This window comes from Sciurus carolinensis, chromosome 9 (assembly GCF_902686445.1).
Source record: "Sciurus carolinensis chromosome 9, mSciCar1.2, whole genome shotgun sequence".
NCBI classification, from domain to species: Eukaryota; Metazoa; Chordata; class Mammalia; order Rodentia; family Sciuridae; genus Sciurus; species Sciurus carolinensis.
This window is the reverse complement of record NC_062221.1, coordinates 62560445-62578857: the sequence shown is the minus strand read 5'-3', so window position 1 is coordinate 62578857 and position 18413 is coordinate 62560445. Positions and strand designations below refer to the sequence as shown.

At 44.4% G+C, this 18413-nt stretch overlaps 1 protein-coding gene across 2 annotated transcripts in view; it reads left to right on the top strand.

The window, feature by feature from the left end:
- Window positions 1-248: 248 nt before the first annotated feature.
- Window positions 249-18413, top strand: part of Mb21d2 (Mab-21 domain containing 2) — a 109826-nt gene continuing 91661 nt past the window's right edge. Inside the window, exon 1 of one of the 2 annotated variants that reach the window (XM_047564146.1) lies at window positions 249-972. In XM_047564146.1, the coding sequence (XP_047420102.1) occupies window positions 762-972 (211 nt within the window). In that variant the 5' untranslated portion in view covers window positions 249-761. Of the gene's footprint in view, window positions 973-6797; window positions 6821-18413 lie in introns of those variants that run through there. The other variant, XM_047564147.1, reaches the window with a different exon arrangement.

Here is an 18413-nt window from a genome sequence, read left to right as displayed (position 1 = left end):
CGCTTAGCCCTATAATTCTTGGTAATTTATGTAAGAAAGAGAGAAAGATGGATTTCATATTCCTTAAGGCAGTTTCCTTCACCATCTAAAGGTACTGGAGTACTTGGGATAGAGATGTCCTCGCCCGGGACACCGCCCTTAAAATGAGACGAGGAAGACTCCTTTCTCCTTGAATGCGCTTGACAAGCCCTGCCCCCAAAGGGGGGGCGGTGGAGGTGGAGAAAGAAGACGTCCGCACCTCGCGCGTCTGCCCGAGTACAGATTGGCAAGTGATACAGGCGCGCAGTCCTCTGTCATTTATTTATTTTTCTTTCCACCGGGTGCGCTGTCCCTTTAAATGGGGACGCTGGTGCTGGCTCCGTAACACCGGAGCCGGCAGCTTGTTGATTTCAGAGCTGGTGAATTTCACATTGTTTCCACTTCACTTTCCTTGCCCGGGGGGAGGCTCCGGCTGGCGCTACGACCGCGGTCGCCGCTGCCAGCGAGAGCTAAGGGAGGGCAGGGACCCGCAGCATCGGGGAGGGCGCGGGGCCGGCGGAACGGGTGTCGGGGCCACACACGCACCCTCGCTGCAGTCCAGCTCCTCCCGAAGCCCGGACGCCGGGAGCGCACCGAGCGGGGGACCGCCCGCCTAGACGCCAGCCCGCCCACGGGCCGGGGCCGAGCCCGGGAGCCGGCGAGTGGAGGAGGCCCCGGGGGCGGGGTGGGGGGCGGGGGTGGGTGCCGCGGCCGCCGCGGAGCTGCTGCTCGGCGCGTTTTGCATGAAGATGGCGGCTCCCACCGCCAGCAAGGCAGCCTCCCTGGGCTGTAACAACAAGCCTGCCTTCCCGGAGCTGGATTTCAGGTCCGGAGCTCGCGTGGAGGAATTGAACAAACTCATCCAAGAATTTACGAAGCACGACCAGCGGGAATACGACGACCAGCGAGCGCTGGAGATCCACACCGCCAAGGATTTCATCTTTTCCATGCTGGGTAAGGAGGGAAAAGGGGGAGGTGTGTGCGTGTGCGTGTGCTGGGCAGCGGAGTGGAGTGCCCACTCCTCCTCGAGCGCTTTCCTGCTCGCTTTCTTCCCCCGAGCCGGGGGCCTGGGGGGTTGCCCATCTGTTCCTCCTCTCCCCTCCTCTCTCCGCCGCACGCCGGACAGGCCCCCTCCCCTCCCGATTACACTTTGCGCCGGGCACCCCTTTTCTCCCCCGTTCGCTGGCTCTTTTGTTAATTTCTCAGCCGCCGGGGGCTGGCAGGCAGGTGAGCTGGTGAAACGCCCCCCTGGTGGGGGAAGCCTCTCTGCGCCGCGCGGTCCAGGTGAGACCCGAGGCTCCTTTCAGTGGAGGGTTCTGGCTCCCGGAGGCGCCGGTCTTAGGTCCTCTCCCAAGGTTGGGGCGCGGAGACAGCTTGGGGCTCTGGCTCGGAGCGGGAGCGACAAGTTGCTTCTCTCGGCTTGCGGCGCGGCGCTGTCATGCCGAGCCCCCGGTGGCCAAACTTGTTGGGTGTTCCCGAGTAACCCGCCCAAGTAGTCCCGGCGCCTAGAGTTCCTGCAAGTTTGATTTGCAAATCGACTTCCCTTTGAAGCGATCGGAAGCATTTCCGGTGCTTCTCCAGCGTGGTTGCTGAGCTCGGAATCCCTAATTCCCTGCTCGAATTTGACCGAGCGCAGAGCTCTGACCGCAAGGGAGCATGGCCCCCTCCTCTTTGTGTATTGTCCTAGCGCTGGCCAAGAGAGGTGCCCAGTTTCCAACCGGGAGAAGCCGGTGGGTAGAAAACATGCCCCTCACCTACCGGTCCTGAAAGATTATTGATTGCTGCGTAAGGGAAAGTAATTGAGCTGGGCCTGGGAGACCGAACACCTCCCGAAGCGTCTTGCCTTTGGGATGGTTGCTACTGAGTTGTGGAATGAGTGTCCGTTGCTGGGAACCTGGCGCTTGCGGCTCCTCCAGTGGAATCGTGGCTGCCATTCAGTACGTGGCTCTGTCGTTGTCATTCTGCAGAACCGGGACTCCAGTGTAGCGCTGCTCTAACGCGCGTCTCTGTGTGTGCTCTACAAATATACCCTCAATCAGTTCCCAGATAGTGGAAATTTTGGCAAAGGTCTTGCTACCACTGAGGAAGTTGGAGCCTTTTCCTTCCTCCTGCGATCTAACTTGGATTCCAGCCGGCCGCTGTTGCTGGTTCTATTCCGGGATACCTCATTCCCTCTAGGTTTCCTTCCTCCCCACACCCCAAGTGGGGGATAATACAAGTTGAACGTGGTCCACTGGTAGTACTAACGATTTGGGAAGTTGGATGGAACATACTAAAACTTGGGGCTAAAATATATATATATATAAAACTTGGGGCTAGTTTTTACCTTTTTCTATATACTCCCCAAGTGTATTGTAGATTGTGGAAAGATCTTTACTGAGACTTTCAACTCTTCAACTATTTAGGAGAATTACTATTTTTTTTAAACCCACGACCTGGTGGGGAGTGAGCTTTCAAAGCAAAACTTGAAAGGCTTACAAAGCTTCTGCATCTGAAAACCAATATGGTGATTGTCAGGAAGGTGGGGACACACAGAAAGCTCAGGGCAGTTATTTAACTTGCTTAATCATGGCCTTTCTCTTTGGCATAAATAACAGAAGCCACTGTTATGTTATTACAGCCCCCACATCAGTTTTCCTGTCTTTTTCTTCACGTGGGAAAGGTAGTGAGTGGGTAAGGAAAGTCAAGGATAGGGAGATATTGGGGAGGGATAAATTAAATGCCTGGCTCTTTAGGAACTCATGCGAACCTTACATTTGATACACTGAATTAGCAAAGCCTTTGTCCAAATATAAAGGTTGAATTATTCTAGGATGCCTAATTTGTTCATGTGTTTAATGTCACGGGTGGCATTGTGTTGACAGGTAAACTAGATTTGCTTCTGTTCTTTTTTACTCAGTTGACCTTGCAAGAGAAGTCTTCCTTCCCCCAGAGAATTTGATGTTTCCACTCGCAAGATAGAAAATTCAGGAGTGTCATTTAAGCCCTTCGCCCCTCTGGACACTAGAAGGCAGATGGCGAAATGAGCTTGCCCATGTGTGTTGCTGCATTCATTTTCGAGTTCCTTGCTTTCCTTAATGAGGTGCTGGCTGCTCTAGACAAGTGAAGGTTTGGGTGACAGCAAGGGTCCCCGTGTGGATTTACTTTTTCTAAAGCAGATTTTCTGTTGGCTTAAGAAACAAAAATCTCTTTTTGTACACTTTGTTTCACTTGCTACAGCCTTGAGTCCTTTGTGAATATGCGAATGAGGTGACTTAATGACCACCAGCTTGTTAAGGTGTCACTTGGGTGGCTTCAGGGCCCTCATTTCTGGGAGTTATTGGGAGGGTTGTAGTTCTCTTGGCTTTGTTCGGCCTCTGTCTGAGCTGCACCTGAGGATTGTCAGCAGCTTAAGAACATTATCCCCTCTCACAGGATGAAATGGTCAAGGAATTTGGTACAAGCCTCTTTAAGGGAGCTGTGGATAATGCTACCTCTGGTTTCAGGCAGGATGGGGTATGGTGGCCAGGCCAGCCACTGTGTGCCTGAGATCATTAACGGGGGCAGAAGCCCCTCCAGCTTCTCAGACCCTTTACATTTCTTCTAGTTTGGAAGAGCAAAGGGGTGGCACACAGCTCATAATCAATGATGTGTCAGTACTAAGACATTCCAGTGTGTTGTCAAAGCAGGGATCTGCATAGGCTGTGGCGCTGACCGGAGCCCACTGGTGGTCACCGTCTCTCTGTGACCTGGCGTGATGTTCTCTTGTTTGTACAGATTCAGATTCCTCTGGAGGCAGGTGTTAGCTGAAATCACCCAGACTCACTCCTTATTTCTTTACACCTTGGTCTTTTAGGAGAATGATTGCTGTTATTATCTAGTTAATGTTTGAGAGCCCAGATTGTGTGAGAGGCTGGCAGTGCATAATAAACACCATTTATCAAAATTCAGGGAAATTGCCAGAGTTCATTAATGTTTTAATAATATTTGGTATTTGCATAATGTCTTTGCCGGCTCTTTTGTTGTCTTCATTCCCTGGCGAGGTTGGATGGCGACTGGTTGTTTCTATTGAACATATGTGGAAGACAGGGCATGCAAAAGCCAGAGAAGACATGAAGGAGACAAGCAGTCACTAAACCTGAGGACCAAGTGGTGGGTACCAAGCATGGTTATTAGAGTAGCTGTCATGCTGATTACCTCCTCTGGCTACAAACTTCACCTTATGAATAGATATTGCTTTCCCATTTCACAGATGAAGGTATTGGAGGTTACTGTGGTTAAGAAACATATATGACTACATGGCTAATAAATGATAGAGATTACTAAAACTGTGATCAGTTTGATGCCAAGATATGTTGTTCTTCTACTTGAGGCTGTTTAGACATATGAGCCAGGTGCAGTGTCCCACACCTAGTACCCCAGCAACTTAAGAGGCCTTGAGGCAGGAGGATTTAAGGTTTGAGGCCAGCCTTAGAAACTCAGCAAGGACATTAGCAACTTAGCAAAACCCTGTCCCAAAGTAAATTAAAAGGACTGGGGATGTAGTTCACTGGTAAAGTGCTAAAAAAAAAAAAAAAAAAAAAAAAAAAAAACAGACACATGAAATCCAGAAAAGGAGCTTTATCTTATTTATTTATTTTGTCATGCTGGAGATTAACTCTAGGGTCTTTCTCCATATTAAGCAGGCATTCTACCACTGAGCAATATCCCCAGCTGTGAAGGGGGTTTGTTTAAAAAAATTGCTTTTTTTTTTTCTTTTTTCTTTAGTATTTTGTTTCTGGTTTCAACTAAAAGAATTAACATAATACAAGCATCATCTGAAGTGATTTCAGGAGAAGTCTAAGTTCAAGTATCTTTTTCCATAATAAGATCACCTATTTGAATTTTTGATTGAGAAAATCATGATCTTTATAGTAAAATGTTCAAATCTGTAGTTCCTGTCTCAGTCTGCCTCTTGCTGATTGTGTAGTCTTCATTTTTTTGTTTTTTGTATTGGGGATTGAACCCAGTGGCACTTCACCACTGAGCTGCATCCCTAGTTTTTTATTTTTTATTTTGAGACAGGGTCTTGCTAAGTTGCCCAGGCTGGCCTCGAACTTGGAATCCTCCTGCCTCAGCCCCCTGAGTCACTGGGATTACAGTAGTGTGCCACCACTCCTGGCTTGGTCTTTGTTTTTTGATTTATTAAATATGGAAAATAGTATGGTGTCATCATTTCAGAATTATATCTGAAAGGGAAATTACTTTGCTAACTGAAAAGGAATGTGTACATGACTTTAGTATTTATCTAAAGAAATGTGCTTTATTAGAAAACATTGTGGAATTCAGTTGGAATTATTTCTGTAGTTTGACACCCCAAAGAACTATGGAGTACCATTAGCGGCAGACTAGGAGGATATTGGTTGTGGCTGTAGAGGGCATGATGAATTCCAACAGCATTGCCATTTGTTAAGCCCATGCTATGTGCTGACCACAGTGCTAGTAGTTACTTTGCATAAATCCATTAGCTCCTCTGATCTCCTGACAATTTTAAGGATAATTATCATCCTACCTATTTTGAAGATGAAGTAGGTGCTCTTTTAATGATGAAACACTGAGTGAGGCTCAAAGAAGTCAAGTATTTAGACCAATCATACAGAGCTTAGATTTAGACCCAGGCATTTCCCACTCAGATGCTTATGTTTCCTTCACTGTACTAGCAATCAGTTTCCATTACTCTTGAATCAGACAACCCAAAGGCCCCACTTCCCAGGGAATGAATACTCCACCCAGTAGTAGCCCACTTAGCCAGTTGGAATGGGGATAGTTTCATTCCCTGTCACTGTTTCTCTCTGCCCTCTTTCTTTCATGCACTGAACAAATACTTAATGTAATACTTAATACTTAATGTAATGTAATGTAATGTTTGCCAAGCAGTATGCAGTGCTCCTGGGATAAACAGTGAGCCAAAACGTTGGGATGTTTCCAAGGTCTTAGGAGACCCCTGTCCTTTGCCTTTGTATACTAACTTATTTGCTGTTTACTAAAAAATGAATGCCACCTGACCACTTCAAAGCTCTAAACCTTTCTAGTGCTTGGGAGTGCTCCTGGACCTACCATATTTTTAGGCAAATGGTCAGAAACATCTCCAGAGTAGGCCATTTTGAAGGCCTGACTTCCTGATGTTTGAATGCCACTTTTCTCTTATTGAATTCACCAGCCATATTTATTATGAAATTGTTGCTTTGTGGTCTTCCAACTGCTTGGTAAGTTCCATCGAGTTGTCTTCACTAATGTGCTATATCTATAGAAATTACAAAATAATCTCTGAAGTTTCTGCTCTGAAAATATTTTGTATCCAGGCCAGGGAGTTCCTCTAAACATTTATTTTTATGCTAATTTGAATTGGTTTCAATTCTCCTTCCCATATTTCTGGAGAGCTGCTTCCTTCCATCCTTGACAGAAGAACCCTGGAACTGTTGTCTTCTTAGGAAGACACCCATTGTGCCCCCCATTGGGTGATGCTGGTGATGAAACGGAGTCCATTTTGTATTCAGAGACACATTAGATTCCCCCTTGTCAAACTGAGAACTCGTCAACGTGTGTTAGCACTTTAGATTCTCCCAAGGAGCTTTTTAGCAATTCAGAATCCCTGGTCCCTTTTCAGATCTATTGATTCAGAATCCCTAGAGATCCCCAAACTGGCTGCTCAGCGCTTCGACCTGTTGTCCTGTTAGGCCTGATGCTGTGCATTCTCTGTCCTGTAGAGCTGCTCCTGAGCATAGTGGGCATGGTCCTGGTTGACTTTTGACATGAGACCCAGGCCGCTGACCTTAATGAGCAGGTATGTGTGCTGAGTCCTGGAAGGTAATATTGGAGTCCTTCCACCTGGGATGGGCAGTGATGCTTAGTGGTTAAGAGTGTTTACCCTCAAGGACTGTAATAGGATTTTTACATCATTATATTCTATAGTCATCATAATCCTTTGAATTAAAGAACCCTAGGATTGGAAAAATTTGGGAATTTGCCCAAGTTTACAAACAAGTAGGTGGCATAGTTGGAATCTAGTCAAGGTCAGGCCGATGCAGAGCCCTTGCTTTCAACAAGGACTATACTTTCTGCTCAAGAGGGTCAGGAGACTCAGATTCTGGCTGACATTTGTCTGCTTACCCACTGTGCGATTTGGAGAAGTCACTTAACAGACATAGCCTCAGTTTCTGAATATGTAAGAATATATAAGTTGGTGTTAATAATTATACCTACTGCATGTGTTTGACTGCATCCAATTCTGACTCTGAAATCTTTGTGCAATAGAAAAGAAGGAAACTTCTGAGTTCTGGTAGAATTTCTGTTTTTTACTCTTTGACTGGAGTGTTGCCCTGAGTAAGTCTCCTAACCTCTGTTGAGCTTCTTTTGCCTACTTTCCTATGATTGGAAATGCAAAGAAAAAGGTCAAAGCATTCCCACATTCTAATCACTATTAATATTTTGATGTGCATTTTTTCTAGACATCCATGCATTCAGTTACATAGCAGGGATCATATGTGATATGTGCTCTTCTTGTATATTTATCACTATGTTGTCATCTACCACATTTTAAAAGAGGAGCTGTAACTTGAAACCTGGGCAACAGTGTTCTCCTTACTTCTTTCATTCATTTCCTTTTTATCCCTAAAACCAATTCCATTTTAGAATCATGCCCTGTGATTTAGTAATTGGGGATGATGGACTTTACATTGATGACTTTTGACCTTCCTTTCAGGGCCTCCTCTACATGGTCACATGACATGTCCTATATTTCTTGCTTTCTTTTTAGCTTAGGCTGTTTTTTTCCATCAGAATTTCCTAACTTGGATTCAAGGAAGTGATTAACATGGAGTCTGAGAACTCGAGTGGGAAAGAGGACATCTTTATTTTTATTAACCTCTCACTGAAATAAATTATTTCCTTCTGTCATTAGCAGGTAAAAAAACCATTGTGTTAGTGGTACCTGTGTTTGTGTTGCCCATAGAAATCACAGGCTTTTTCATTTCACATTACAGTTATTGCAGATATTTCAAAAACTCATTTATTGCTGTTTCAAAATGATGGCAGATATTAGACTTACTGGATTTTATTATTTAATGCATTAATAAAAATCACATATGATACTCTATCATAAATATAATTTTTAAAACACTGTGCATTTTAATACTGATTTTCTCTGAAATATTATGCAATGCGATCATCTTCAGTTAAATATACTATTCTTTGCAGGGGTCCATAAAATAGACCAGCCTGTCAAGAGGATCCATGATACAGTTAAAGGTTCTAGCTTCTACAGATGGCTTTGGATATCTTGTCTATGGATTTTTTTTTTTTTTTTTTTTTCTTTCCTCTTCTAGCTCAAAAGCCGTTTGACTCTTATTGGCCTTCCTGTCTCTCCAATGAGGAAAAAAAAATTTCTTTCCTTTGTGTTTTTCTGATATGTTGTCCCCTTTTCTGACCCTTAGCACATTCTTTCCCATGCTGTAGATTCAAGGATCCCTGACTTATTTATGTTTGCAGCACCCAGTGGGCTATTGAACATAGTAGGTACTAAGTGTGAGGTGACTGGAGTTACTTTTTAGAGACCTTGTGAAACTTCTTACTTCAGATGCTTTTTAAGAAATGAGCAATTTCTGACCTTATCTCTGTGAGTTTCCTCTTCTATTAAGCTATGCTCTTGGCATCTTCTCTGAGTAAAAAAAAAATCTTGATATTATCTCCTTATGTGGTACAGGACTGTAGAGAATTTTTTTTTTTTACATTTTACATTTCTGTATTCCTAAAGACTCGCCCTACCTAGGTCAATATTAGGAATGTCCAAAGTGGTTGCTGGAGTTAGTTTGCCAAGAGCAAGCGGACCTCTGCCTTTCTACTCTTGGACTTTACAGAATGCAAAGCAAAAACTAGTTGTCTTTCCCAGTAAGGTGTTTGGTAGGCTTATCAGTCATCCTCCAAATGATCAGATGCTTTCTTTGGGATCCTAATTGTAGCAATTCCTTTTTGTTTGTTTGTTTGGTTTCTGGTTCAGGGGATTGAACCCAGGGGTGCTTTATAACTGAGCTTAATCCCCAGCCTTTTTTAAAATTTTGAACTGGGGTCTCCCTAAGTTACTGAGGGCTTCACTAATTTGCTGAGGCTGGCCTTGAGTATACAATCCTCCTGCCTCAGCCTCCCCAGCCACTGAGTCTGGCTCCAATTGTAGCAATTCTTTTTTTTACAATAAAAGATTATTATTTGCCATCTGTAATAGCAGTTTATTTTTATCACAGTAAACAATGTTTTATAGATTATGATCTATATTCACATCTAATATAGCATCCTTGGGATAGGCCTTGAAGAAGCGTTGTGTAGGAACTCTCAGCCCCTATTTGCAGATGCAGGAACTGAGACTTGAAAGTGGTGATGTGACTTAATTCAAGGTTTCAGAAGAAGCTGTGGAACAAGACAAAATCCTGCTATCAAGTGCTTCTGCTGCTGCAGAGAGTTTATAGGGCTGTTCTATCCTCAGATATCTTTCATAGATTGCTGGAAGAAGCCCAGGATGATTGTCTTCTCAGGCAAGGTGAGAGTAGCCGGTTTCATTCATCTCTGAGCTTCTCTGCTCTCCTGAGCCTAGGGTGTACAGTGAGAGTGGAGTGGGTAAACACAAGCCCTAGAGAGATGCATTCTCCAGGTCTGGTTGGTAGGCCTTACCCTGCTGGTTCTTAGGGTCTGTGATGGTGTTTACAATGAGCCTGGGTAAGCGCTTGCCAGCTGAGTGATCTCTTTAAGGACAGTTTATAATTATGCCATTCTGAGGCCCTGTCTCCAGGAAACAGCTATCTGTTTTTCATTCACTTAAGTGCCTTTTCATGAATTCCCTCTGCACAAGAAAAAGATAACTAGGGACAGTGCTGCTATGAATATAGTTGGCATGGGGAGCTGTTATTCAATTTGTTTACTTTTATATTTTTTTCCTCAAAACAGGAAGACTTGATTACTATTTATAATTGGAGTCAAGGCATAAGTGGGAGTTGGTATACATCTTGTTTAGGTTTTCGTTTCTTCCAACTTAGTATTTGAATGTCTACAATGTGCTTCACAGTGGTGTTAAGCATTCATTTATTAATTCATAAATTCATTCAGCATAGGTTGGCGCGCCAGCCGTGTGCTAGTATGATTACTATGTAAGTGCAGAGAGTGGTGAATAGGAGAAAAAAGATGCCTGCCTCCATAGGCTTCTGTTCTCTGGAGGATTCAACAAGATTAAACATGCAAATAAACAGGGATGTGTCCTGTGAGAAAAACAAGAAGCACAGACTGTTATGATGGGAGATAACTGAGTAGGATGGAGTGAACTTCCTTGAAACAGAGACATTTTGTATGAAAGGAGAAGAAGGAGTCAACCTTCTAAAGACTGGATGGAAGCTTATTCCAGGTAGAACAGCAGGTGAAAAGGCCCTGAGGTGGTGGTGGCGGGAACTTGAAAGCAGTTTTCAAAGCTGCTTGCTTTATAGCCTGTCACCTTGGCTTCAAAGGGGAGGAAGGATGATAGGATTAGGCCTGGGCTGAGGATTTGGTGAGCTTCCTGCCTGTGGAGCCTTTCCAGGTGAGGCTTCCCAGGTGGGCCCACCTTTGACAGGCCTGTAGTCGGTGGCATTCAGGGAAAAGGGTGGGGGGGAGAGGAACAAAGAAAGGTTGGATTATAGGTGCTTAAAAAGGCCTTTTGTGGCCCTGAGATTCTCTGATTTCACCTCTGATTGCCCTAGGCTAGAAACAGTAAGTCCTACATTTGATGATTTATGGGGCCAACTGCAGCTTTCATGGGAGGACAGTAAGCCTTTGTTTTTATCTCGTCCTTTACAGTATACAAAATGCATTCATATGCAAAACATTTGACATGTCTTGTAACACCCTATGAAGTAGGTATTAGGGTATCTTTTTTTCACAACAGAAGAAATGATCAAGAGAAGTCTGGTAACTCACTTTCCAAGTGGTCAGGCAGGGTCAGTCTCAAGTCCTTTGAAGGTCACCCCAATTCTTTGAATTATACTGAACCTAAAACCTTCTCTCCTACCCCTTCCCATGGATCTCGGGGAGTGGAAGGAGGACGATTTCTAGGTAGGGAGTTCCTGGGATCGCAGGCAGAACCCAGCCAGGGGCCTGCAGGTCTCCACGTGCCTGCTGTGCCTGGACCAGCATTCAACTTGGACGTGCTTTTCCAAGGCTGCTTCAAGATCATCCTTTTAGCAGCTGCAGCTGTTCTTAATAGCAGCTGCTTGTGCGGATTGTGTTGTGATTAATAAAGGAAACTCAACAGTTTGTTCTTTCAACTGTGCCCTTGGTGTGCGCAGCCTGCTTCCACACCGGCTGTGTTTCTGATTTGGAGCAACACAGTCCTACTAGCCTACAGTGCCCAGGGGCTCATTGCCCTGTTGTGAGAAGCGGTGGGCCATCTAGATCAGAGCCAGTGCTGGAAAGGCCCCCCAGGGACTGCATGGTAGGGGAATGAGTGGGGTGGGTGGCTCAGTGTCAGAGACCCCTGCGCGTGGGGGTGCCCTGGTGAAAGGAGATCACCTCTTGCCCTCGGGCCTGCCAGGGGCCGCTGTTCCTCAACACCGCAGTTTTTTTCTATCTTGTGTGTGCATCAGTCTCCTGCCCATTAAACACAGGTTGCCAGGTCCCACTCCCAGAGTTCTGATTGTATAGGTCAGATTGGAGCCAGAGAATTTGCATTTCTCACAGGTTTTCAGATGATACAGCTGCTGGTCCAGGGACCACACTTTAAGAACCACTGGTGAGGCTACAGGGTGGAATTTAGGATGTTTGCATTTTTATGAGAAATTTTTAAGTTTTTTCAATATTGAGAATGAAATCATACTTGAAAGAAACACCATTGCATTTTAAACTGTAGGTCAAACAGAACACTGTGGCTGTGTTTATCCCCTCTTGTCTGAATACTTCAAGGAGATCCTTGGGTTGTCCCAGGCCTGGAGGGGCAGTAGCTCTTCCAAGAACATCCAGTTAGTTTTGGGCAGAATCATAACTAGAACCCAGGTTTCTTGTGCGCCTGCTTTGTGTGTATGTTGTGTGTGTGTGTGTGTGTGTGTGTGTATGTGTGTGTCTGTCATCCTAGCATGCTGTCTTCCAAATATTTTTTTAAAAATAGAAAAACTAGTTATGTAACATTGAAATTAGTGATAACCACACTAAAATAATGTTCACTATGTTCCAGGCACAGCTCTAAGTGTTTCATGCTTTACATTTATAGATTTTTTAAAGTTGTTTTGCGGTGCTGGGGATCAAACCCAGGATGGGCCTGGGTTTGAGCTACATTCCCAGCCCTTTTAATTTTATTTTGAGATAGGGTCTCACTAAGTTGCTCTGTAGCTGAGATTATAGAGTGCTGTACTGTGCTCGACAGACTTTACCTTTATTAACTATATCATTCCTAACAACACTATGAAAAAGGCAATATTGTCTTTATTTCACTGATGAGAAATTTGAAGCACAGATAAATAATCTGGAAAGTCACAGAGCTACTAGTAAAGTAGGGGTATGAGCCCAAAAAGTCTAGTTTCAGGCAGAAAACATCAAATAACTCTGCTTTGTTTTTTTATTTTTTTACTTTATTTTACATAACAAATAAGAAGACTTTTTCCTTGTGAACCAGAAGTCATTGAGGGACCCCTACAATTTTAATGCTCCTAAGAAGCTTGGATATTAGGTGCCTGATTTCCTTTCTCTTCCATTTTACAGACATGGAAACTGAGGTTGAGAAAGGAGGGGAGACTTGATCTTCTGGGCCCTGACTTGACTTTTGTTCAGAGTGGAGGTTGAGTAAATGTTGGGCAATAACTGTTCCCAAGAAAGGGGAGCACCTGAGACGGTTGACCCCGTAGCATTTGCTCCCCAGGGAGGACTTTGCTTGGCTTTGAAGAGGAAGGGAAGAAGGGAAGTCATTTCCAGAGGGCTGTGCTTCAAGGTAGGGTACATTTTTCCTGCTGCAAAACCACCTTGTAGTTTGAAGTTCTCTTAATTGCTGTTTGAGAAAGAATGCTAAAAAGATAACCTCATGGGCAGAGGGTATTTTTGGTCTGTCATGTTTGCTTTGGTCTTTTGATTGTTCCATGTCTCCCTCTCTCTGGTGTCTTTTCCTCTGAAGTGTGTCCTGTTCTTACACCTATGCAGATTTCATGGCTTTGAGCGTTGTGATGAAAATTTTGATCTTGCAACAATATGGCCGGGTGACTGGCCCTCACTGTGGTTGAGGAGTCGCAGCTCCCTTGACTGGTCTACCTCCTGGGGAGAAAGGGGACTGGCACTACCTTCACTTCCTGTTGCTGGTCTGGGTGCTCAGAGGCTTAGGCTTAGAGTTATAACAGGATTGAAGGAATAGCCAAGGAGAAAAGCCAGTGGCAATTTTCCTGAGATCAAGTCACCCGACCGCACCACAGTGGATGGTGATGTGTTCAAAGTCAAACAGTGGTGGTGATAAGAACAGTGAAATTGGGAAACATTCCCACTGTTTGCCAGGCGAGGTTCCAGGTGCTGGGTACCCATTAACCCATTCAGTCCTCACTGCACTTCTGTAAGGAGGGAACTGTGACCATCCCCACTTCACAGATGAGGAATCTCAAGCTAGTGATAGAGGCTGGGTTCAAACCGAGGCAGCCGGGTGCCTTCTTTCCTTCTTTGCACCTTCCCAGAATTGACTACCAGATTTCACTCCATGGCGTACCACATGTTGCAGCGGGGACATGGCAGGGAGTCTGGGGAGGGCTAGCGGCTGAGTGGAGAAGAGGGTGGTTTTGCTCTCCGGGAAGCCAGTTGTGCTGGCTCCAGGTCCAGAGTCTTTTCACTCTGTCATCAGCTTTCTTTGGCAGCCCTTAGGACCAACATTCTTTTGATGCTTGTGGTTTTTGTTTATTGAATATTCGTTTGTATGCAATCTCATCCTATCCGCAGCCTCCTCCCTTTGAAAGTAAGGGAGTGTATTCCAGCTAATTGATTGACGTAAGCTGCATAAAAGTCAACTGGACCCTTGATACTGGGCAAATTAGGGCAGTTTTATGAAGATGCAGGGCTTCCCCTCTTTTTCCTTCTCCCCACCCCCATGGTTTTTATTCCAGATTTAGAAGATTTAATTAGGACACAGTTAATGTAGTCCATCGTTGTGGGGATAACGGGGAACAGATTTTTTTCCCCCAGTGAAAGTCAAATGCCAAATGTATTTTTAAGAAGTTCAAAATTTATGAAATTGAATTGGTTTCATGTGAACTAAGGGATCAGCCTCTTTAGTTGTGCCCTTTTTAAGAAATTGACTAGTAATTTGTTAAATAATCCTGTCCGCTTTCTCTGCTTTGTGAGGGCCAGTGTTAGTACATGATCCTGTCTTAAAGCCTTGAAGCGCACTGGCATTATGCTACAGAATCCTTCCTTGGGATGAAATAGCTTCTGGAGATCCTGGTGCTCGTGATTCAGAGGATTGGAATTGGATTCTTCGCAGAAACCTCATTCCAACTTCCTTACTCATCTTTTTCCCCCAGCAATTAAAGTTGTAATGGGAATGGACATGTCCTCCAGTGGTGAGCCCATCTGGATGCTGCAGGAACTCACAGGACAGATGTGTATAGTTTCTCCTTTACCTGCTGTGACGCATCCTGTGGGGTACTGACACCGCACTGCATGGTAGGGTGAAAGCCAGGCACTCCGGCTGTGATTGGAAAACCTCCGTGCTCCAGCTCTGCACTCTCTCCAGCCTGAGTCCCCAACCTCCCATGGCCTCCCCCTCTCAGGTCAGTCATACTGGCCTTTCAGTTCTGTCAGATCATCACTTTCAAGAAGGCCTCCAAGGGTAGCCCAGAGCAGGCCAAATCCCCCTCAACTGGCGTTCCAGCCTTGTAGGTCTCTTGGTCACACTGGTCAGTTAGGAATTTGAAATTATTTGTGGTTAGTCTGGTGTTTTTCACTCCTTAAAATCTCAGTGATGGATGGCCTTTCATGTTTCTGTTTGTCTTTTCTTGTTTGTCATCAATATTTGCAAGGGGTTCAGCAAATACTTCGGGTATTGTTGGCCATTTTGCTTTTGTTCTTGAACTTGGGCCACTGAGTAGTCATCGTTCATGATGAGGCACTGGGATGGCCATGTGTGTACTGAAGGTTAGGTACACTCCTTGGTGTGTTTGGGGGACTTTCTTTCCTAGTCTTCCATCTCTCTGTAGCATATAAAATGAGAACTTTAGAAATTATGTAGTCTAGTTAATCCTAACCTTTAGTAAATGTTAGGATCCTTTTATGTTCAGTACAAAAATTATGAGAGATCATGGGACTGGGAGTATAGCTCAGTGGTAGAACATTTTCCTGGAAATGGTAAGGTCCTGGGTTCAATACCCATCATCATACACACACATGCACACACACACACACACACACACACGATTGTGAGATCAAACAGTAGTGAATATATTTTTGCTATCAATTCATTGGGAAAAAAATGAGTAGTATTAGAACCCTTACATTGAATTTAGTTATCCATTGAATTACTTTGAATTTTATTTTAATAACATCTACATATACTTGAAACATAGCAGTGTATTTGCATGACAGATAATACATGGTGGGCATTTGGATTTTCAACATCAATAACAATACCCCTGTGGCCCCATGGTCAAAACTGGATATTGTCCCTTTATTTAACTTGCGTTAAGTTTAGGACTGGCTGCCTGTTGACTTAGTTTCCCTTGTGTATGCATTTGATTTGACCAGTGTGGTGGTTTCTAAAAATTTGGAGCAAACATTTAAAAGCCCCGCTGTCGTTGTATAGCAAGTGACTGATAGAATGGGAATTTGAAATCTTCTGACTTATTCTCCAAGTGAGAGGGGTCTCCTGTTAATCTCTACTGAGGCTTGTGAGCAGGAAGAGCCCTGGACCAAGAGTCAGGAAACCCGGGATCTTGTCTTCTTGCAATTACTGACCCACCCTGGGCCTCATCTTTTACCCCATTGTGATCAATACCTTCTGGTTCCCAGAGAGTTGTTTGATCTACTGAGGGAAAAGAGTTTGCTCTTGTTATTACTTCCCCATCTTCTGTTCTTGTCTCTTCTCTTTCTCTCTAGGAGGAATTTGTCATTTATTGTTACACCTTTGTGGTTCACTTTAGACTTACATGAGAAGGGAGCTACAGGGTCTTCCTTGCTTTCTCCTCTACTATGTCCTTTCCTGTGCTCTCTGAAGGCACCTTCCTACCTTTCATCCTATGTCCCCTGCTCTTATTGGGGTCCACAGCCACAAGCAAACACCTGCAGTGACGTCCAAGACACCCTAAAGTTGTAACTAGCCCCCTAACATCAAAGAATTGCTGCTGAATTATTGCCTGTTGAGATACTTGGTGACTAAGGAATTGTGGTGTCGTTAATATCCAGGAGATGCTAACAGGTTACTGGGCTGTCATGGTGGATTTCGTTTCTAGCAGTAATGTTCTTACAGAAAAATTTTGTAGTTCTGTGTTAAGTTTCACTGTTTGGGGTGAAAAGTTCTATGGCATTGGTCCTTCTGGATCTGGAGGGGAGGTTAGGCGTTGATGCCAAAGAAGAGGAAAGGAGCACAAAGGAAGCATGGTGGATAATGGAAAATCATGGACTTTGGGGTCTGGCAGACTTGAGTCTCTTAGGTGGGTTTAGACAACAATCCTGAGTGTTTCCTTGTCAATAGAACAGGGATAAAAAGAACTTGTTTCATCTTAATTTCATAGCCCGTTTTAGTTTTTAAAGATTTTGAAGGGAACATTAACTTCATAGGGTTGTTTTAAGGAGGAGTTAAGTGCACGAGTGTGTTAAATGAGCAGCATGGTATGTGAACTGCCCTTTCCTTCCATGTCTGTACTGGAGAGTCTATTTTCCCTCCTCCCTAAATAAGATTAATGTGTCAGTCTGGGAACAGAAGTAGAATAAAGTCCTCTGAGTAGGGGCTTGTGCAGTTCTTCATGCAGACATTTTGGCTCAACATATTCTTGAGTAGATATGGTAAAGCTCCTAGTGATTCGTTTTCAAGTTTTATAAATAAACAAAAGCTAGATTTCCCAGGAAACTAAAAAAGAAGTTTCTTCTGCCTTTAATAGTTTCCTGGACATTTCAAAAAGTGTGGGATTGGCCAAGCAGGATGCTTATTCTGGCTACTCTGCAAACCCAACCTTCAGGAGGAAGAGAGCCTCCCACCTCAGTATGATTGCTTGCCCTGATTGAAAACCTCTTGTCTGGTTGGGTTATAGGAATTGAAATTGTCGACCATTTTCTTTTTTTCCTTTTTTTTTTTTTTCGTAACAGGGATTAAATCCAGGGGCACTTAATCACTTAGCCACATCCCCAGCCCTTTTTATTATTTATTTTGAGACAGGCTCTTGCTAATTTACCTAGAGCCTTGCTAAGTTGCTGAGTCTGGCTTTGAATTTGTGATTCTCCTGCCTCAGCCTCCCAAGCCACTGAGATTACAGGTGCATCAGCACACCTGACTAAGCTGACATTTTGAATCTGATACTTATACTAGTAATTCTGACATAGCAAAGAAGTGAGGGAGATAATTTAGGAGAGATATGACCTGGAGATTGTTGGGGTATGTGGGTGTGGGAGAGTGTGGTGCTCCCACCCACAAGTGTGCCTGTGAGTTTCAGGATTATACTAGTCCTCCTGAGGACTGAGGTGGTGCTGGAGGTTGGGCAGCTGCTGGTAAAATGAAGAAGGTGGGCACTGGACCAGAAGTAAAAATATTAAGGGAAGACTTCCACTCCTCCAGGTTCCTTGATCTGAAGAGAAGTTGGTGCCATGCAGAAATTCCACATCAGGACCCTTGTTTCCTGCTTCTTTAGGTCTCAGTGACTGGCCCCCAAAGTGGAGAAGGTTGGTGAACAAGGAGTTGCTGATGAGTGGGACCCTGAAAGAACCTTCTGAGCAAGACTGTGAAGAGCCTGGAAAGAATGTGCAAGGAGATGTTAGACAAAGAGATTTCATAACAATAGCCTTTCTGTGTGTGATTAGGTTAGAAAAAACCTAAAGGAAGTCTCCTTGAAGGAACAGCTGCCCTGTTAAGTAGGTGCATCCCTAGTTAGAATGCATGTTCTTTTGCTTAGGTGAGAGATGGAGAGCAGGGCTGCTGGGTATCAAGGAAAAGAGGGCTTCTTAAAGAACGGAGGGGGCTGGTGGGGAATGGACCTTCAGTCCCAGTGTCAGGAGTAGAAGAAACTCTTAATTGCCTTTGCAGTTTATATTGTATATTAGGCACTGAAAGCTTATAAGATTCTGGCAGCTTTTAAATGTTCCTGGGTTGTTGCTCCCATTTCCCCTTTGCCTTCCTATTGATATGGGTGATGAGAATCAATCAGGGCTGAGTCACGTTTTCCCAGATGTTGAAGATTGAACGCCTAAGAAATGCCACG